The sequence below is a fragment of the Phyllopteryx taeniolatus genome, chromosome 10 (genome assembly GCF_024500385.1).
Source record: "Phyllopteryx taeniolatus isolate TA_2022b chromosome 10, UOR_Ptae_1.2, whole genome shotgun sequence".
Lineage (NCBI taxonomy): Eukaryota > Metazoa > Chordata > Actinopteri > Syngnathiformes > Syngnathidae > Phyllopteryx > Phyllopteryx taeniolatus.
In genome coordinates, this window is record NC_084511.1 from 26,930,970 (window position 1) to 26,948,723 (window position 17,754).

General features: G+C 42.0%; 1 protein-coding gene and 1 long non-coding RNA gene across 6 annotated transcripts; one reads left to right on the plus strand and one right to left on the minus strand.

Moving 5' to 3' along the window:
- egf (epidermal growth factor) lies at nt 1–15,245 on the plus strand. Of its 2 annotated transcripts, XM_061788500.1 has the most exons (21): nt 1–436; nt 2,134–2,333; nt 2,667–2,848; nt 4,471–4,698; nt 4,780–4,982; nt 5,109–5,222; nt 5,456–5,578; nt 6,343–6,465; nt 6,627–6,752; nt 6,869–7,005; nt 7,226–7,374; nt 7,784–7,888; nt 8,005–8,222; nt 8,312–8,479; nt 9,526–9,672; nt 10,101–10,223; nt 10,286–10,424; nt 10,750–10,914; nt 13,908–14,010; nt 14,488–14,584; nt 14,669–15,245. In XM_061788500.1, the coding sequence occupies exons 1-21, from the start codon at nt 310–312 to the stop codon at nt 14,851–14,853; spliced, it is 3,162 nt and encodes a 1,053-aa protein (XP_061644484.1). In that variant the 5' UTR covers nt 1–309; the 3' UTR covers nt 14,854–15,245. The 2 variants fall into 2 exon arrangements, with proteins under 2 accessions (XP_061644484.1, XP_061644485.1); XM_061788501.1 differs by lacking the exon at nt 9,526–9,672.
- LOC133485127 (uncharacterized) lies at nt 2,496–17,108 on the minus strand. 4 transcript variants are annotated; one of them, XR_009790622.1, is made up of 7 exons: nt 17,011–17,108; nt 16,741–16,890; nt 10,706–10,905; nt 8,282–8,470; nt 8,096–8,203; nt 5,451–5,553; nt 2,496–2,582 (listed from the first exon to the last, which is right to left on the minus strand). It is a non-coding gene; the product is annotated as an uncharacterized LOC133485127 (long non-coding RNA). The 4 variants fall into 4 exon arrangements; XR_009790621.1 differs by having other exon boundaries at nt 10,741–10,908; XR_009790619.1 differs by having other exon boundaries at nt 10,706–10,908.
- Between the last annotated feature and the right edge of the window lie 646 nt (nt 17,109–17,754).

Here is a 17,754-nt window from a genome sequence, read left to right on the forward strand (position 1 = left end):
CGCTGGGGTTGCATGTGCAAAATTTACCACGGGTGTGTCAGGAATTTCAATCTTTGCTTCCAAAACAGACTGGCAGCATGGGAGCCGACGCGGGGCGTAAGTGGGATACCACATACCATTTACTAACATCTTCACTTTGAGACTTGGGACACCTCCTCATATGTGAAGTTGGAGCGTCTCCTCCACCAAACCACCTCCCGCCGTCCGGGTGACATGCAAAGAGTCCACGCGCAAATGTCCCTCGGCTCGGGGAAATTCTTCCACGTCGTTGCTGATTGTGGGAATGCCTGAGACAAAGTGAACAGGATTATGTTGGCCACGACACTCACGGCGGCGCTGATCTATCTCACGGTGCAAAACAGCAGCGCCTTGGCACTGGGCACGGCGTGCTGGGACGAAAGGTTGACACGGGCTGGGAGGAACGGCAGCTGTGTTGGTGAGTTTGTGGCACCATTAAACGAAATTAAATGTCTTGGATTTTTATTTTATTTTATTTTTTTTAAACAGCATTTACAGTGCATCCGGTTGCGATGCTAAGCCTGAAGGCATGTGTTGTTTTAATTTAAATGTCCACTGACCGGATACTTCGTTAGGTACACCTGCATTATCTAATACAGTGGTTCTGAAACTGGAGTCTGGGGACTACCATAGCAAGAAAATAATTTTGCAATAAATGATTGGGTCATATAATTTTTTTAAAGTGCATACGTAAATATGCCTTAATTGAAAGCTCTGATATGATTGTGATATAGCACATAAATCTGACATTACTGCATGATAAAAAAAAAAAAATTTCAGAACAAAAGGCACATTATGACGGCAATTTTCTTTTTTAGAACAAATGTGTATTTTTAAAAATATAATCCTATTTGTTTATAGATTAAGAAAGTGTCTTTTTTAGAATAAAAGAATATTACGAGAATAAAGTTTTCTTTTTGAAATTGACTTTCTTCCCTCATTAAACATTGACTTTAATATCATAATATTATGACTTTTTCTTAGAAAAATATGACTTTGTTCTAAAAACAAAAATAATCATTTGTTATATTGTTAGTGAAGTACCACGCTGTACTGCACTGTATCACGTTCAAGCGATGCCATTCTAAATGAGTGTATGTCGCAAAAGCATATTGTTAACCTCATGTCCACTCGCCAGAGGCTGAGCTGCGCTGTCTTTGTTTACGGACTCGATGTGTAGCAAGCGTGTGAGGCAGTTACACTCTCTGTCCCTTTCCTATATGCCATCCGGAAACATCATGTTTCCGGATGGCAATCACAAACAGAAATATACATACTGTTACACCCCTAACAATACATTGCCCAACTTAAACTGTCAATACCGGGGGTCCTCAATTTAGGACAGTTCCAAGATAGGGTGTTTTGAGGTGACGAGTGGTGTGCAATGAACTAGTTTGTGCAGTGGCGTAAGAATATGTGGTCACGTGGTACAAGAAGACATGCTTGGTTACTATTGTAATTGTTTTGTTTTGTTTTATTATTTGACTGCTCATAAAGTGAATTTATGGCCTAGTAGGGCTTTTTCTCAAATCATGACTTTTGAGGTTAATGATAGACTAATCCACATTCGAACTTTCCAATGTACATACAAATTTGTCTTAAATTACTGTTTTAAGAACAGAATTCTGAATTGAGGACCACCTACACACGTTTAGATTACAGCCCATACAATTTGGTCTTTGGTTGTTCGGTTGGGCGAAAAGACTGCAACAAATGCCAAACAAAATGACAAATGCATTCTCATAGAGGCAGATGAATGCATCCTACAAATTCAAGAATAATGCTGACCATTCCATGAACCCCAATTTCATTATATTGTTTGTCTGCCGTTGCTCATTGTTCATCTTCATTCCACAGTGTGAGGGAAGTATCCATGGTTGCATGTAAACAGTGGTATTACCATGATAGAACAAGAGCAAACACGGCATATGTCAAGGTCTGCTACTATTGAGGCGACAACTCAATAATTCTTTTTCCGACACTGTTGGAACATAAAGTCTTACTCGACACAGTTCTTCCGACATCCTGAATGAATGCAACATCGCTAAAGAACAAGCTTTTATCGACAAAGCAGCTATAACTTCAACCCGGATGAAAACAATGCCTTGTGTTAAGCTTCGCAGCCCTTCCTGATCTTCGGCCATGGTAAAGCCATACATAGGATGGATCTGGACGGGAAGAACCAGAGACGCTTGGTGGCTGGGGTAGCATCATCCATCCTGCTGGATTTCCATTTCATCGAGGAACGAATCTACTGGGCGGATAAGCATGCCGGAATCATCTACAAGACATCCGTGAGAGGCATGCCAAGACAGGTGACGATGGAGCTAATGGTTTGTGTAAATGTCTTGGATCAATCCATTGATTCCGTTTAGGGGGTACAAACATACCACCAATCGGGCTGAATTTTTCCTGCTTCAAATCAGAGTCCACAAAGTCCTGGATGTTGGATATGTTTCAAAGATTTTCCAGAGAGATTATTTTAAAAATCAGTTAAGATGTCACCCTACCTTTTAGACATGCTGACTTGTCCGTCCGTCCATGATCATGCCTTGGATATCCTCCTGGCATTGTAAAAACAGTTGTAAGAAGCTAAGTTTGGTTTTTCTTTGGAGTGACACAAATTGTCCATTGGTCATCTTCCGCAGAAACTGTACGCGTCTGACAAACACATTTCGGGCCTCGCCGTGGACTGGATTTGGAACGCCGTGTACTGGACGAGCCGGGAAAAAGGCAGAATAAAGAGGATGGATATAAACGGGAAAAACCAAAGGACTCTCGTGAGGCACTTGAGTCTGCCGAGCTCGATTGTGATTGACCCCACTAAAAGGTAACACTCTACAGTCAATTGCTATGCAAAAGCGTGGTACAAACATACAGATTTTGAAATTGTTAACCAATTAGAAAAATGTGAGAGATCCCGCACGATGAGGAAACTGCTCCAATATTGTGTGCTGTACTTGAGAATACCAACGCAGAACATCCAACACGTAATGCTTTGTGGGTAATACCAAGACTGAACTGTGAAAGGCAGCACAGGGATCGAGGGAATCCAGGCTGCCGGAAAATACAAAGAAGAAGAGAGAGTAGTCGTACGATGAGAAATAGAAGAAGCTGTTAGCTCATCTGGTAACTGCACATTGGTTGCAAATTCTTCTCGTCATTTTCATTGCGGTGAATAACTTGTGAGACACGTTGTACAAACACTCAAAACAAACAGCTGCTCCTTTATTTACATCCGGCAACAGCTCCAGCTTCAGCTAGCTTCCTGATTGGCTATTTTTCTGTTGCATGTCATAATCATCGTTCAACCAGAGTCATAAAGATTTGCCATCGTAAAAATATTTAGCAGCTTTAACGTTTACCATTGTCGACCTCAACTGTTTTCTGAGCAGACTGGGGAGGAAAACTCCCTTTTTATTTTAAGCAAGGGTATGGCTAAAAGAAAAAAAAGGGATCGCTCCACATCTAATCAATGAGGACCAAAATGGGTTACGTATATATACGTAGACTGCTGAATGCATTATTTCTTAAACAAAACGCTAAAGGACATGTAATTCCATCATTCAGACGCCCGGAAGGCATTCGACAGGATCAAATGGGGATACTTGTAAATAATTGGATTTGGGGGATTTTTTCTAAGGTAGATCTAGTTACTGTACACTGAGGCAATGGCTGAAATTATAACTAACAACCAAATTTCAAAACCTTTTCAAATCATCAGATCTACCCATCAGGAGTGCCCTTTGTTGCCTCTTTTATGATCTACACTCAGAAATTACTGTTGGGAAATGGGCGGAGACATGTCTCGGGGCTCAAACTGAATCCATAAATACTAAATGCAGATTGGCACACTATAAGTGGATGTTCAGGACTCAGATAACGCCTGTCAAACTACATCATTTTGATCCCAATTTTTTGGACGCGGATACTAAATGTAAAAATGAAATTGGCACTTTGATTCATTGCATGTGGAAGTGTCAAAAGGTGTAGATATGAATTGAATTCTGAACTGACAGTCTGAATTTTGTGTTCTACATATATATCCTAAAGATTGTCTCATAAATGCAAAAAAAGTAAGCTCCATTTCTATTTCTACAAGCAAAACAAATAATTGTTGTAATTGTTGTTGCTTCATACACTCAACACTGCTTCAGGTTGTTTCGTAATTGGTGATCATTGTGTTTCGTGTCACAAACCTGCAGTCTGTCGCACATAGAGAGTTGCCATTGTAAATATTGAACTGGCTTTACATTTAAAATTGTCAGCCCAAACAGTTTTCCGAGCAAACCGGGAAGGAACAATAATTCTTATTACACCCCACACCAATGGGATAATCGCTGAGGATGATCTTTTAGAGACATCCGACAAGCTGGCGTTTTTCTGATTTGTCAGTACGTCGGTACCCTGCTTCAAAAAAGAAGATGAACAAACAAACTTTTCATTTCGCAGGTTTTTGTTTTGGCTGTCTGGTGGAATGACCCCAAGCATCCAGCGGTCTGACCTGACAGGACAAGCTAAAACAACGTTGATTAAAAACTCGCAACAGTGGAAGGCACTGTCCGTCGACTACGGCGACAAGAGACTGTTCTGGGTTCAGTTCGGTCTGCAAGGCGAAATCACGATTGCCTCCTCTGACTACAATGGCAAAGCCCTGCACTTCATAGACCAGCCCCTTCAGTAAACACACAACATTTATTCCCAATCCCTTTCCTTTTTTCCCAAAGTACTTCACGCCTTTTCTCTCTTTCGTTTGCTCAGCTCTGATTCGCTGGGAATAGGGCTTTTCCACGAGCATGTGTATTACACCGATGCTGCGTCCCGACTAATAAAGCAAGTCAACAAGTACACAGGCGGCGAGGCGCTGGACGTCAATGTAAACCAAATGGCAAAGGTCCCGGTTGATATCAGAGTAGTTCATCCTGACAAGCAGCCAATGGTGGACTCACCATCATCGCTTCCAGGTTTTACTTGACATTTAACTAGCCCTATATTATTATTATTATTATTATTATTATTATTGTTGTTGTTGTTGTTGTTGTAATGGCAGAAACCAGTATACAATATTAATGCTAACTCTTTTCAATCAGGATGCGATGACCGGAGTGGCAACTGCGTCGATGTGTGCTCAAGTACAGCTGAGCAGGGAGTTTGTAAGTGCAGTGAAGGCTTTGCTCTCAGTAAGCAAGGCTCCTACTGTGAAGGTAAGTTTTTTTAATGTATGTTTTTATGGTTGTCATGTCGGCGAAAACCCGTTCTAGGCATTGGCCACCCAGTAGATGGGGTGGGATAAGCAGTGGTAATTCTTAATCCTTGGAGTATTTTGACAAAAATATGTCACAGACACTTGATATTGGTTTTAAATGGTGAAAAGTATGCATAATATAGCTCAGCTTCCACTTAACATTAAAATACTATTTACGGCTGTGTACCTTAGATGTGAATGAATGCTCCCACTGGAACCACGGCTGCTCTCTCGGATGTGAAAACATCCCAGGGTCTTATTTCTGCACATGCCCTAAGGGATACGCTCTCCTACCGGACAAAAAAACATGCAGAGGTATAGTGATGTACATTTATTTGTCTTGTGTATATATAGATTGCTTCGTCAATTTAAATCAAGCTTGTTTTGGTGAGTGTTATTTACCTCTTCTTGTTGTGGTGGCATTTGCCCCCAGGCACAACTTTAACCCCCACAGAGTCAATAAAAAGGCTGGGTTGCAAACGGCCAGACTGCCTTGACATTATATGGGAGCTACCAATTGCATGTTATCTTATTTTGGACAAAATGCTATCACTACGTATTGCGTTCACATATAAAAATATAGTGCAAAACTGATCTTATTGGGGCCTTATTGTCTGTATTTTACAGACAGCCAATAACTACATTGCCCCTTTAATCTTAAACGACAAGGCTTAACATAGATAAAGAGATTAGAAAATGAAGGGACACTCCCGTGATAGGGACCATATTTCAGCAGGCCTTTGTCAAGTCTAAGATGATGACCTTTGCCATGCAAACAAGTCAAGAGACTAATGGGCTGTGGCTATAAAAAAAAACAATGCCTCTTGTTATTGTGTATATTTTGTCCATGTCCAGTGTGACCTAAAATTACATTCTAGACTGACTTTCCACCACACTTTCACCTGCCGTATTTCTGCAGGATTGTGAGCTGACTTCATAAAGGGATTTTACATAAGGGGCTTGTTACCAACTGGTCTCCCGGACCCAGCAATACGTGCCTGTCTAAAAATAACGTATAGCAGACAGCATGTACACTGCATCTTTTAGTTTCTGTGTTTGTGTTTATTTCCTTTCATCAGAGATCATAACTTGTGAAGGCAACACCACCGAGTGTGGTCACGGTTGCCTTGCAACAGACGAGGGTCCCGTGTGTGTTTGTCCAAAGGGGTCTGTATTAAAGGAGGATGGACAGGCCTGTACAGGTACCACTTTTTTTCTGTGTAATGAATCGGTCCAAAGTAATTCCAGTAAAAAGAAGGCTTAGAGGTTGGGTTAGGGTTACAATATTGTAGGCTGCACCGTCCCTGTTACATAATGTAGGGTAACAGTGACTGGCAGAACTGTCTTTTGGTTTTTTTTCCAGGCTGCTCTTCCGCAGACAGAGGGGGCTGCAGTCAGCTGTGCACCCCAGTCTCCCCCACTAGGTGGCATTGCAATTGTCTGCCCGGCTACCGACTCCAGCAAGATGGCAAGCGGTGTATTGCCTCTGGTGAGTCACACCATTATTGCGAAGCAGTCAACAGCTGATTAACACACTTCTTATCTCCGTGTGCTCATTTAAGCTTGCACATGCAATAGTGTGTTTATTTTGTTGTTGTTTTTTAGGACCTACACCCTATCTGCTTGTTGCCAGTCTGGTGGGCGTGCAGAGAATTAACAGCGATGGCACTGAGGGCCAAATCCTTGCGGAAGAGCCCAGAGGAGAAATAGTGTCTTTGGATTATGACCTAATGTCCAACCATGTAGGGGGAAAAAAAAAACTTCTAACAGTTCATAAATAATATGCAGATATTTTCAATGAACTGCACATCTCACAAGAGTCCAACTGTGTGAACACGCAGTGACATCTAGTGGATATATTTTGTATCTGAATACTGAGTTGTTGTTTTTTTAATGTATTACATATGGGTCTCAGTAGACTGGGCTAAGTGTATTGAATGTGCCCTTCCGTTGCATTTAAAGGTGTACTTTACCAGCACATCCCAGAGGACTATCGAACGGGTCCATTTGAACGGCGGATCCAGACACCGCCTCGTCACAGACAGTCCAGACTCAAACAACGGGCTGGCTGTCGACTGGATCCATCGCAAGATGTACTGGACTGTTATGCGGTGCGTAGATGGATAGTTTTAAAATGCATTGTAGGCAAGTTACAGAATTGTTTTTCATTCAATTTCATGGGCAAATGTCTCTTCCCCTGCATATTTGCGATTCACTCGTCACAACTTCACCTTTTCACTTTTTTTTCTGTGGATCATATCCCTAGCTGCTCGCTGAAAAATGTGTTTTGTTTTGCGTGCTTGATGAAACCCAAGATGCCAAAAGATGCCGCAAAAAGCCCCGTCTAAGTGGGAACATTGGTGTCGAGGAAGTATGTTGATAGGCAATTGTAAACAGTGACAGCGGTTGGTCTCTATATACTGTATGTACTGTATATGAATTGATTTATTGCAGTGCCTAAGTATTAAGATCTATTTATTTCTAGAGTAAAAGATATTGCTTTAAATGTGACACTTCCAGCCAGTCAACAGTTGTCAGCAGTGCCTTGGACGGACTCAATATGACAACTCTAATAAGAACTGGACTCGACAAGCCGTCATCCATCACAGTTCATCCTCTGGAAAAGTCAGTTTTACAACGTACTGTATTGCTATATTTTGAAATTATACAATCTTTATCTACTGTATATATGTACTGATTTAAAATGTCCTCTACTACGTGTTTTTTTTTTTTTTTTTGAGGAAGTTGTTCTGGGCGGATATCGGACGTCAACCCAAGGTGGAAAGCTGCTCTTTAGACGGGATGGACCGCACGGTGATCGCAAACACCGACCTGGTGTCGCCTGGTGGTCTGACGGTCGACTTCGCTGAGGGTCGTCTTTTCTGGTGCGACGGGACCAGAGTGGAGACCTGCGCTCTCGACGGTTCCGACCGACGGATCCTGCTAGAGAACCAAGTAGGTGAGGTTATGAAATGGCCATGGTCTTTTTTAAACGTATACCCAATGATTGACGCTCACCTCACGTCACTGACTTTTGTTATTTCCCAGGCCGGCCGTTTGACTTGGCCGTGTTTGAGGACAGGCTGTGGTTGGTGGACAAGAAGAACCGTCAGCTGATGAGCATACACAAGCGGACCGGGAGGAAACTGCAACGTCTCCTTGGCAACCTGGTCCAACCCGCGTCTGTTGTGGTAGTGCATCCGCTTGCTAAACCAGGTACAGCAAGACAGCAAAGATCAATTTTATTAATATATATATGGATTGGGGTTAGGGGGTGGGTTAGCAGTAGGATTTGGGTTTTGGGGCTGGATTAGGAATAGTGGTTGCAGTTGGCGTTAGGATTTGGGTTAGTGATTGTATTAGGGGTTGGGTTCGGGGTTAGGGTTAGGGCAGAGGTGTCAAACTCATTGAAGTACAGCCTAATTTGATGTAAAGTGGGCCTAACCAGTAAATCACATGATACTTGATATAAATACATGTTGGTCATTTTCTCTTTGTTAGAATGCAAAGAAATACAAGTACGCTACATTAGGGAAATCTAATATATTATCAAATATGTAATGGAGTATCCTTTACCAAAACAATAAGAATAACCTCAGATTTCTCAAGAACAACAATTTGCTTCAGTTTATCGTCTACATGTGTGCATTATAACTCATCACAGCGATTGCATGGAAATGTTCAAAGCTTGAAGTCACAGGTATTTGGAACAGAAAAATATCATAGTGCGCTTTAGAATTGAATCAATTTATCAAGATTAAGGAATTATTTTAACTAAATCTTTTCTAAATGCATAATAATTGTCATCACCAATAAATTGCTGACCCATAAACCAAAGTGAGAACCATTTTAAATGTAAAAGAAAGTGATCAGCTGCCCTCTCAACTTTATACATTAAACATACAAAATAATTAAAACAAAAAATACATGGATACATTTTATGGCATTTAATGACAATAGGATTCCACCCTTTTCAAACAGTAGGATATGTACTGGTCAGTACATGTTAGGCAAGTTACTGTGTACGTGCACTATCAAGGACAACAAATCACGTTAGCATTGTGACGAATTAGCTAACTAGCAGTGAGTAGTACTCCTCGAAATAGGGATAGGGTTTGGGTAAGGTCATAGGGCAAGGCTCCACATTCGGGGTCAGGGTTAAGGGTTAGTGCTAGGGTTAGGGCAAGTGTGAAGGGCTGGTTTAGAGATTGGGGTTAGGGTTAGGAGATGTAAGGTACATCTTTGACTCTCACTTTTCACAGGGTTAGGCTTAGATGACAAGCCCGCAGGTGTGACATCGCTCCCAGACAAAACACTTAATGATGAAAGCACACCGCACACGCCCTCTAACAGAGCAGAGGTGGACTTGGACAATGAGGCAAGGACGTTCAAAGACAAGATGGTGTCAGGTAACAACAGCATGGAACAGAAGAACAGAAAAGTTGTTAAGTTTAGTTTTAGTTGTAAGTCTCAATGACATGTTTCAATGTGGTCTCTGTCAGACCGGCATGAGTGTTAGGATGCAGGATATGGATTGAGTATATCATATCATTCTAGCAAAAGAGCAACAGGATAAAGATACTGTGGATCGATACACTGTACGCGCTAAAGTATTGAGACAAGCCTCCGGGTCCTCCGGGTGCGATGCTTCTCACTCGGGAAAGTGTGGGTGTTGAACCCTTTCACTGGGATAATGTATGTGGGTGTCGCAACACTGATGCACAAATGCTCATTTTGATCAAGTTGGAACATAGCAATACTTTTGTCCACATAGCGTAATAGTACACGCTGCCTGTTGTCTCTTCTTTATATCGTATGAATATGTGCTCAATTCTAGATACTGATGAGTGTAAACTGGAAAGGCACAACTGTGACAAAAACGCAGACTGCTTAAACACGAAGGGAAACTTCCTCTGCAAGTGCCAGGCTGGTTACCACGGCAACGGGCAGACATGTCAAGGTGTGTTCACGACGAATTCCAGTTTTATTCCGTGTCCGTCGAATCGTTTGTTTTGGTTCTAGAGCTACGCATCACATCGCCGTCTGTGACGACGAGCCGCCCTGGAAACTCCGTGGAGAGTTGCCCCTCCACCCATGAGTCATATTGCTTATACCAGGGTGTCTGCTTCTACTTCCCTGAGGTGGACTCCTACGCTTGCAAGTAATTCATCTTTTCTGTCTTTTTAACTTAATATCTGCTGGAACTGAGCCACAAACTCGATTATAGATACGCTCCTGGTTATAATGACTGATTTGAACCTAAAGGGGTCACTATTGTTCCATGGAACCTGGAGCACCATTATAAAGCCATTGAACACCATGTTATCGGAAATAAAGGCACATCGAGTAAAGTCACAGTTACATACAGTACATGGACACATACAACAAAATTACCTACTTTTATCTACTTTATATTGTCAAATCAAAGCCAGGCATTTTTACCTCAGAAATATATGGTGAAGTAATAGGTCATTGACCTGTTTCAGCTGCGTGCCAGGCTACGTGGGTGAGCGCTGTCAGTTCACCGACTTGGAATGGTGGGAGCTCCAGCAGGCGGAGGAGGAGAAGCGCAGGAACGTAGTTGTCGCCGCCTGCATGGTGCTCCTGGTCTGCCTGCTCTCCATCGCTGCCTGTGTTACCTACTGCTACGGGTGAGAGGGGGCGGAATTGCTTCAGTGTTTTCTTTTCACGGAAGTGCAACATTTATTGTTTGTCTTCTTTTTAGGAAATGAATGATGTGGACAAGTGCAAAAGTAACAGTTTCAAACAAGTTACCAACTTTGAGATACTGCCAAAAGCGCTCCGCTAGCCACGATATTCGCTAGCCAGCGGTTGAGCTGCCTGTGTTTGTTCACGGAGGAGACGTGTGGCTAGCGCACGGGACACTTATACTTCCTGTCCCTTGCCTAATAGCTTCCATGTGGGAACTCGGCACACCTCCGTACAATACAAAATGTTCTGTACCTAAAAATCTGAATCCCAAATTATAACTTCATAAAATTATGGGCTAAAAATTGGTATTTACATTTTACCTATGTTCTAGTCTCTGCAGGTTGAGAGCTAGATATTTTTTTCTTTCTTTGCAGGTCTAGACAGTGACACGTGGTCTCTGCTGGTCTACGAAACGACACGTTATGGTCTCTGTATGTATAGAGACTGGCACATTTGTTGATCCTGGCAGGTCTAGACAATGAAACATGTTCTGGTCTCTGCAGGTCTAGATAATGACACATTTTGTTCTCTGCAGGTCTAGAGACTGATTCACGTTCCAGTCCCTGTGGGTCTATACACTGAGACTTGCTCTGGTCTTTGCAAGTCTAGAGAGTGATACACGGTGTAGTCTCTGCATGTTTAGAGACTGATACATGATCTAGTCTCTGCATGTCTAGACAATGATAGAAGCTATTGTTGCAACTGGTCTAGAGACTGATACATGTTCTGGTCTCTGCATGTTTAGAGATTGCTGTATGTTCTGGTCTCTACAGGTCTAAACAAGGACACATATTCTGATCTCGGCAGGTCTATACAATGAAATGTTCCCGTCTCGCAGGTCTAGACACTGACAAGCTCTTGTTTGTGCATGTCTAGAGACTGATACATTTTTTGGTCTCTGCAGGTTTAGAAAATGACATGTTCTGGTCTCTGCGTGTTTATAGAGTAGAGACTGATACATGTTCTGGTGTGTGCAGTTCTAGAGACTGATGAATGTAAAGCTAGACAGTGTCACATGTTCTGGTTTCTGTAGGTCTAGAGACTGATGAATGTTCTGGTCTCTGCAGGTCTAGATGATGACACATGCTCAGGTCTGTGCAGGTTTTGACAAGGACAAGTTCTGGTATCTGCAGTTCCAGAAAAAAACACGTTTTGGTCTCTGCTTTTTTTTTTTTTTTAGATTTCTGCCTTTTTTGGTCATCTGGTTAAAAGTTGTGTATGATTTGGAAATGGCAACCAGTCCAAGACACACCCCCTTCTCTCATCAATTGTGATGGGCTCCAGCTTACCCTCAAACCTAATGAGGATCAGAGCTACTGAAAATGAATGGCTGGATGGATTTGGGCCAAATTTCTAACTGAACGATCTCAGCAGCGTTTGACTTTAGAGGTTTCATTTTGGATAAATATCGCTCAATAAATGTTTGAAGCATGGTGTTCATTGGGAGTCAACATTACTGCAGAAGCAGTGCTGTGTTCTAAGTATCGGGCATTATTCCTGTGGAACTGCTCCAGTGACGAAAGACAACATCCGGAAAGTGTCTATCAAACTTGGGCATGCGTGAGCTGTGGTAATGCGAGGGTCTCTGGATGGGGGCCGCATGTGCCAGTATGTAGTCACACCACATAGACCAGTGACTATGCAGTTGGAACATCCACTCCCTTTTATTTCCACCCTAAGTAGCTGATTTGCTTTGCTGTTGTTTTGCCGGCTTATGTACGAGGCTGTCAGCTTTCGCCACGCACTCTTAACTCGCCCCACCTCGCACTTCCGTTGTCGCGTATGCCTTGGTCACAGTCTGCCCCCCCTCTATGGAAGTGGCACGCTTTCAATTACATGCTTGGTTTAGCTTGTTCAACAGCAATTACACATCAAAATAGGCCATTTCGCGGTGACAAAATGGAGCCGCTGAGGTATGACCTCCGCGTGGCCGCCAATAGCTTGGCCTCAAATTGCATTCTGCACTTGACTGCAAGTGCACTTGGGCGCTCTTTTTGAGTTTGGTGCTTCAGTGTCTTTGTTATAGAGGGGGCAGGAAAGAATCCCCTCGCTGCATAGTGATATAAGCCACTAAACAGCTACCCTGGATTTAAAACTGACTTACCTAAACGCACCATCAAATTCACAGTGACTACACAAGCACTGGATTTATTTAGTGGCTCTCTGGCAAGCTACACCAATAGATGTATCAAAAACTGCCTTATCCTGGTGCTGATACAAATTGGGATTGTTTGGCTTTAGCAGAGGCATCCATTCAGGAACACTGTTTAATCCAGCTCTATTACACATAATTACATTCACAAACATATTGATTTGCATAACACTATTATATAATCAAGAGGAAGGAGTAAGTAAGTCTTGCACTTCCCAAAAAAACATTTTCTTTCAAGATAAAAACAATTGGCAAACTATCTTGAAATGAGAAAGGACAGAAAAGGGCAGGGCAGGACAGGATGTGGGATATGACCAAGGGAGTGCTACTGATGAGTGTTGGGGTGGGATGCTTTAATGGTGTCTAAACACCTGTAAGAACCTGTACAATGATATCTTAATGTATATTTTTAGTGAATGAACACCATATCACATGCATGTTAGTCAACTGGTGTACGGAGTATCTGAGACGGTACATTGAGGCAAAGGGGGGCAAGGCAGCGAGCCCATCCCGTGGGGGACCCAGCCACAACCCAGGACCCAGGGGGGTAGTTCAAGTCTTAAATCAAGTCTCATGAATACCACGTTAAGTCAAGTCTTTTGTAAGTTTTAGCCAAGCAGTCCGAAAATACGCAACGTATTGTAAGTCGCTTACTCGAGTCTTTGACAGGCCTATCTGTGTATTCACCACCCAGGTCCTTGGCTATACACATTAATTGATTATTTAACATGATTTGAGAGGCAACCTTAATTAAAACACCCCTTTATCCTCTTGGTTAAGAACTCGAGGACTCTCCCGCAAGCAGTCCTCGGCGCACAATGTGAGTCAGACCAGCGTGACGGTCGAGGACATGTTGGAAATCACCAAAGACGGCGTACCTCAGGTAAGCAAATCAGCAAACACCCGGGTGCCCTGTGCAAAGTGTCTTTCCGAAATTGTGTATTTTGTTTTCCCAAGGCAGTGGATTTGACCTTGGATGTGAAAAACATGTGTGTAGTTTATACACCATGGCGAACTCCAGCAAAAATAATAAACATGACTTTCTATCCCACTTCAGACAACAATTATTGTGGAACTCCAAAAAGTAGCACCATCAACACTGGTTTATTCAGGCGGGGCAAAAATTCTTAGTATTATGCTTTACAGCTACTAAACAGCAACCAAAATAATAAACAGTATTACATTTACAGTACTGCACTGTATATCTGAGTGCCAGTCACACTTCTGACACAACTTGTTGTGCACCTTCAAACCTAGCCTCGTCCCAAGTGTCCTTACACATTGGTTCACCGTGGATAATCCCACTTCTGACACCATTTTTGGGGAAACTCTCTAAATTAACCCCTGTCGGACTCAACAGGTCTACACAGCAGTGGACAGTGAGCCAAAAGCAAACGTCCTCCCAGCAACAGGCTGTCCCAGGAGGGCGGTATGTCCATCATGCTCTTCAGAGACAGGTATCAGAAGCTACTGTGAAAACCCGTCTTGTGTTGATATACACCTACATCACCCGGAATATAATTGTAATATCTTTCCGTCAGGGGACAATCAGTCTGAAGAGACGCGGTTGTGGTCTAAACACAACCAGGCGTATGAGTGTTCCATGGCGTCCGCTGTTGCTATGGAGGCCAAGCAGAACCCCCTCCAAAGCTCGAGTCAGTCGGCGGACTCCATCGCGCCGACGCAACTCCCCGTAGTAGAGTCATCTGCCTCCTGTGCAGTTTAAGGCTTACATTCCCTGCTTCTTACACTAGGGGTCAACAACGTACCAGATTTTAGACAATGGCGTGCATGGAGCTGACTCTATTAGATTGGTTCTATGACGCCATAAACTTCCCTTATCGGGATAAAACAACCCACAGTGCAGTATTTGTATTCATAGTAGTGAGCGGTAAGGATGGACAGAGAGTAATGATGATTTTTTTGGGAATGCCTGACCAGTTCTGATACCTCATGTTTAACTAGTGGCTAAATCCTAAAACTGATTATCATCAAATTAGACCGTAGTCCTTGGATAGGCAACGTTGTGTGATACAAGCTTTTAGCAGCTATAAGCAATAACACAAAACTGTGACATGAAACATGTTTTTACTTCCATCAATAAAGCTATAATCACAATCTCTTTATTTACTTTACTTTTGAATCAAAATGTACTCTTATTTCTTGTGATAGTTCTGTCATGTATTATAATTTTGTACTTTTTTTTGGGGGGGGGGGTGGGAGCGAGGTTGGCAATCGCAGAAAAAAAACTCAAGGGTCACTTGGATATTGATTTTTTTCTGGCAAGAGCGCACTTATCTATATATTGGCCTCCATTAGTGCTAACAGATAGAGGGCTAGGGCTGCGGTCCAAAGAGCAAGAGTCAATTTATCTTGAATTACACCTCAATTTGGGCAATAGGAGGGGCAATGGAGTCACTGACACTGGAAGTTCAAAGGCGGTCATGGGGTACTTGCGTGAGCAAAAGTATTGGGACATTCCGACTGCAGAAAGTGGAAAGTGTACCCACAACATTGGACACAGAAAATTGGCCATCATTTCTTGCCTACACATATATTGTATTACGTAAAGGACAGGAAGTGTAACTGCCTCACAGTCTTGCTCTAGACCAGTGCAGCTCAGCCTCTGGCCATAACATATGCTGTTGGGAGTTTTAATAGCGTCATAATTTCAGTCATCGTTCATTTGCTAAAAAGAAGGCAGACTATTCATATTGCATTTTCCTAAAAAGAGTTGACCTTTTACATTCGTCCACAATGCAAGTTACAATACTGCTGCACCTCATCCATCATTTTCTTTAAAGACTGATTTTGCACATTCTTTCAAAAGAAAACAATTGCTGTTCTACTTTCCTAAAAATAAGGCAAACTACTGACACTTTACTAACACTTTCCTAACACGACAAGATTCAGGCAATTGTTTAAAGTCTTACTGTTGCACTTGCCCGCGTATCATTTGTTTCCTAAAATGACGACAAACTATTGATGTTGCACTTTCGTAGAGAGAGGACAAACCATTGATGGAGCACCATCTTTAAAAGAAGACAAACAATAGACGTCACACTTTCCTAAAAAAAAAAAAAAAAAAAAGACAAACTATTGAGGTTACACTTTCCTAAAAAGAAAATATTTAAACAGTTGCACTATATATTATGAAATATTTGGCTCAGACTCCTTAAACTGTTACTCTTGCACTTGGCCGTGCATCATTAATTTCCTAAAATGACGAAAAATTTTTGATGTTGCACTTTCCTAAAAAGTAGTCAAACAATTAATGTCGCATTTTTCTAAAAAGAAGACAAACAACTAATGTTCCACTTTCCTAAAAGGAAGACAAACTATTGAGGCTGCACTTTTCTAAAAAGAAAAGATATAAAAAGTTATACATAATGTAATATTTTGCTCAGACTGTTCAAACTGTTACGGTTGCACTTTGCCACACTGTACATTTCCTAAGAAGACGAGCCATTGCTGTTTCACTTTCCTAAAAAGAAAATAATTCATTTGGTATATATTTCAAAATATTTCTTTTTTTTTTTACGATTGAAGACAATGCAACAGTAGCAACAACGTTTTAGCACAAAACTAATGGCCAATTTTGGGTGGAGGTTACTTTTCTTTTCCCGCCAGATGGGACAAGCTTTGCCCGCCTCACTCCCGACTCCATTCCAGCCTGGATGACAGCTGATGAGGTCTTTGGCGGGGAATTAGCAAGCCACTCAAAGGCTTTAGCGCTGATCCTCTGGGTCACACCGTAGCTCTGCTGCAGGGACAAAGTTACACTGCTTTTTACAAGGATTTAGGCTGATTTAAAAATCACAATAGTAGGGGGACTGGGAGTGTGGGGGTCCTAATGCATAAACACACGAGCCACAATCCAAACCTGGAAGCCGTCCTGGAGCTTTTGTTTCCTGAGGGACAGCTAAAGAGTTTTACAGCATTAGCATTGATCTACACCAGTGGATCTTGCTTCCATGTCCATTAAGGAAGCAGAAACGATTCATTGGCTGTGGAAGCATCTACTGTCCAGTGCGTGGCGACAGTGCATTTGTAATTACAGCAATACTCTGCCTATAAAGGGAACATTATGGAATTAGTTAACGTTTGTATACAAATCGTTGTGACCAGCATTAGCTTCTGATAATAACGTTATACAGAGAACCCTCGCTATTCGCAGGTGTTCGTATCACTTAATATCCTTTTAATATCATATCAAACTCATCATATGCCATTATTCTCAATAATAAATGGTTTACGTATTATTGGATTTTTTGGTAAATGTACCGCAAGTGAACGGAACTAATTACTGAAGACTGAAGCTATTCAATAATGCTAATTAGCATTTTACTTCAAATTAAAACCTTCCATTTAATTCTTGGAAATTATTGGGCTAACCTGTGCCTTGGTTATAAAATTTTGTGCCATAGCATGTGCAAATGTGTTGGTATGACTATTAAAATCCTAGAATCCTTGCAAAATACATACGCTGGCTAGCACAAACGAGCTAATGTGCTAATCGTTTTAGCTAACGAGTTATTACTCGATTTTGCTCACTTGTGGTCCAGAAAGCAAAACATTTCCGCACGGCCACCACCTAATTGACACATAATAAAAAAAAATAAAAATG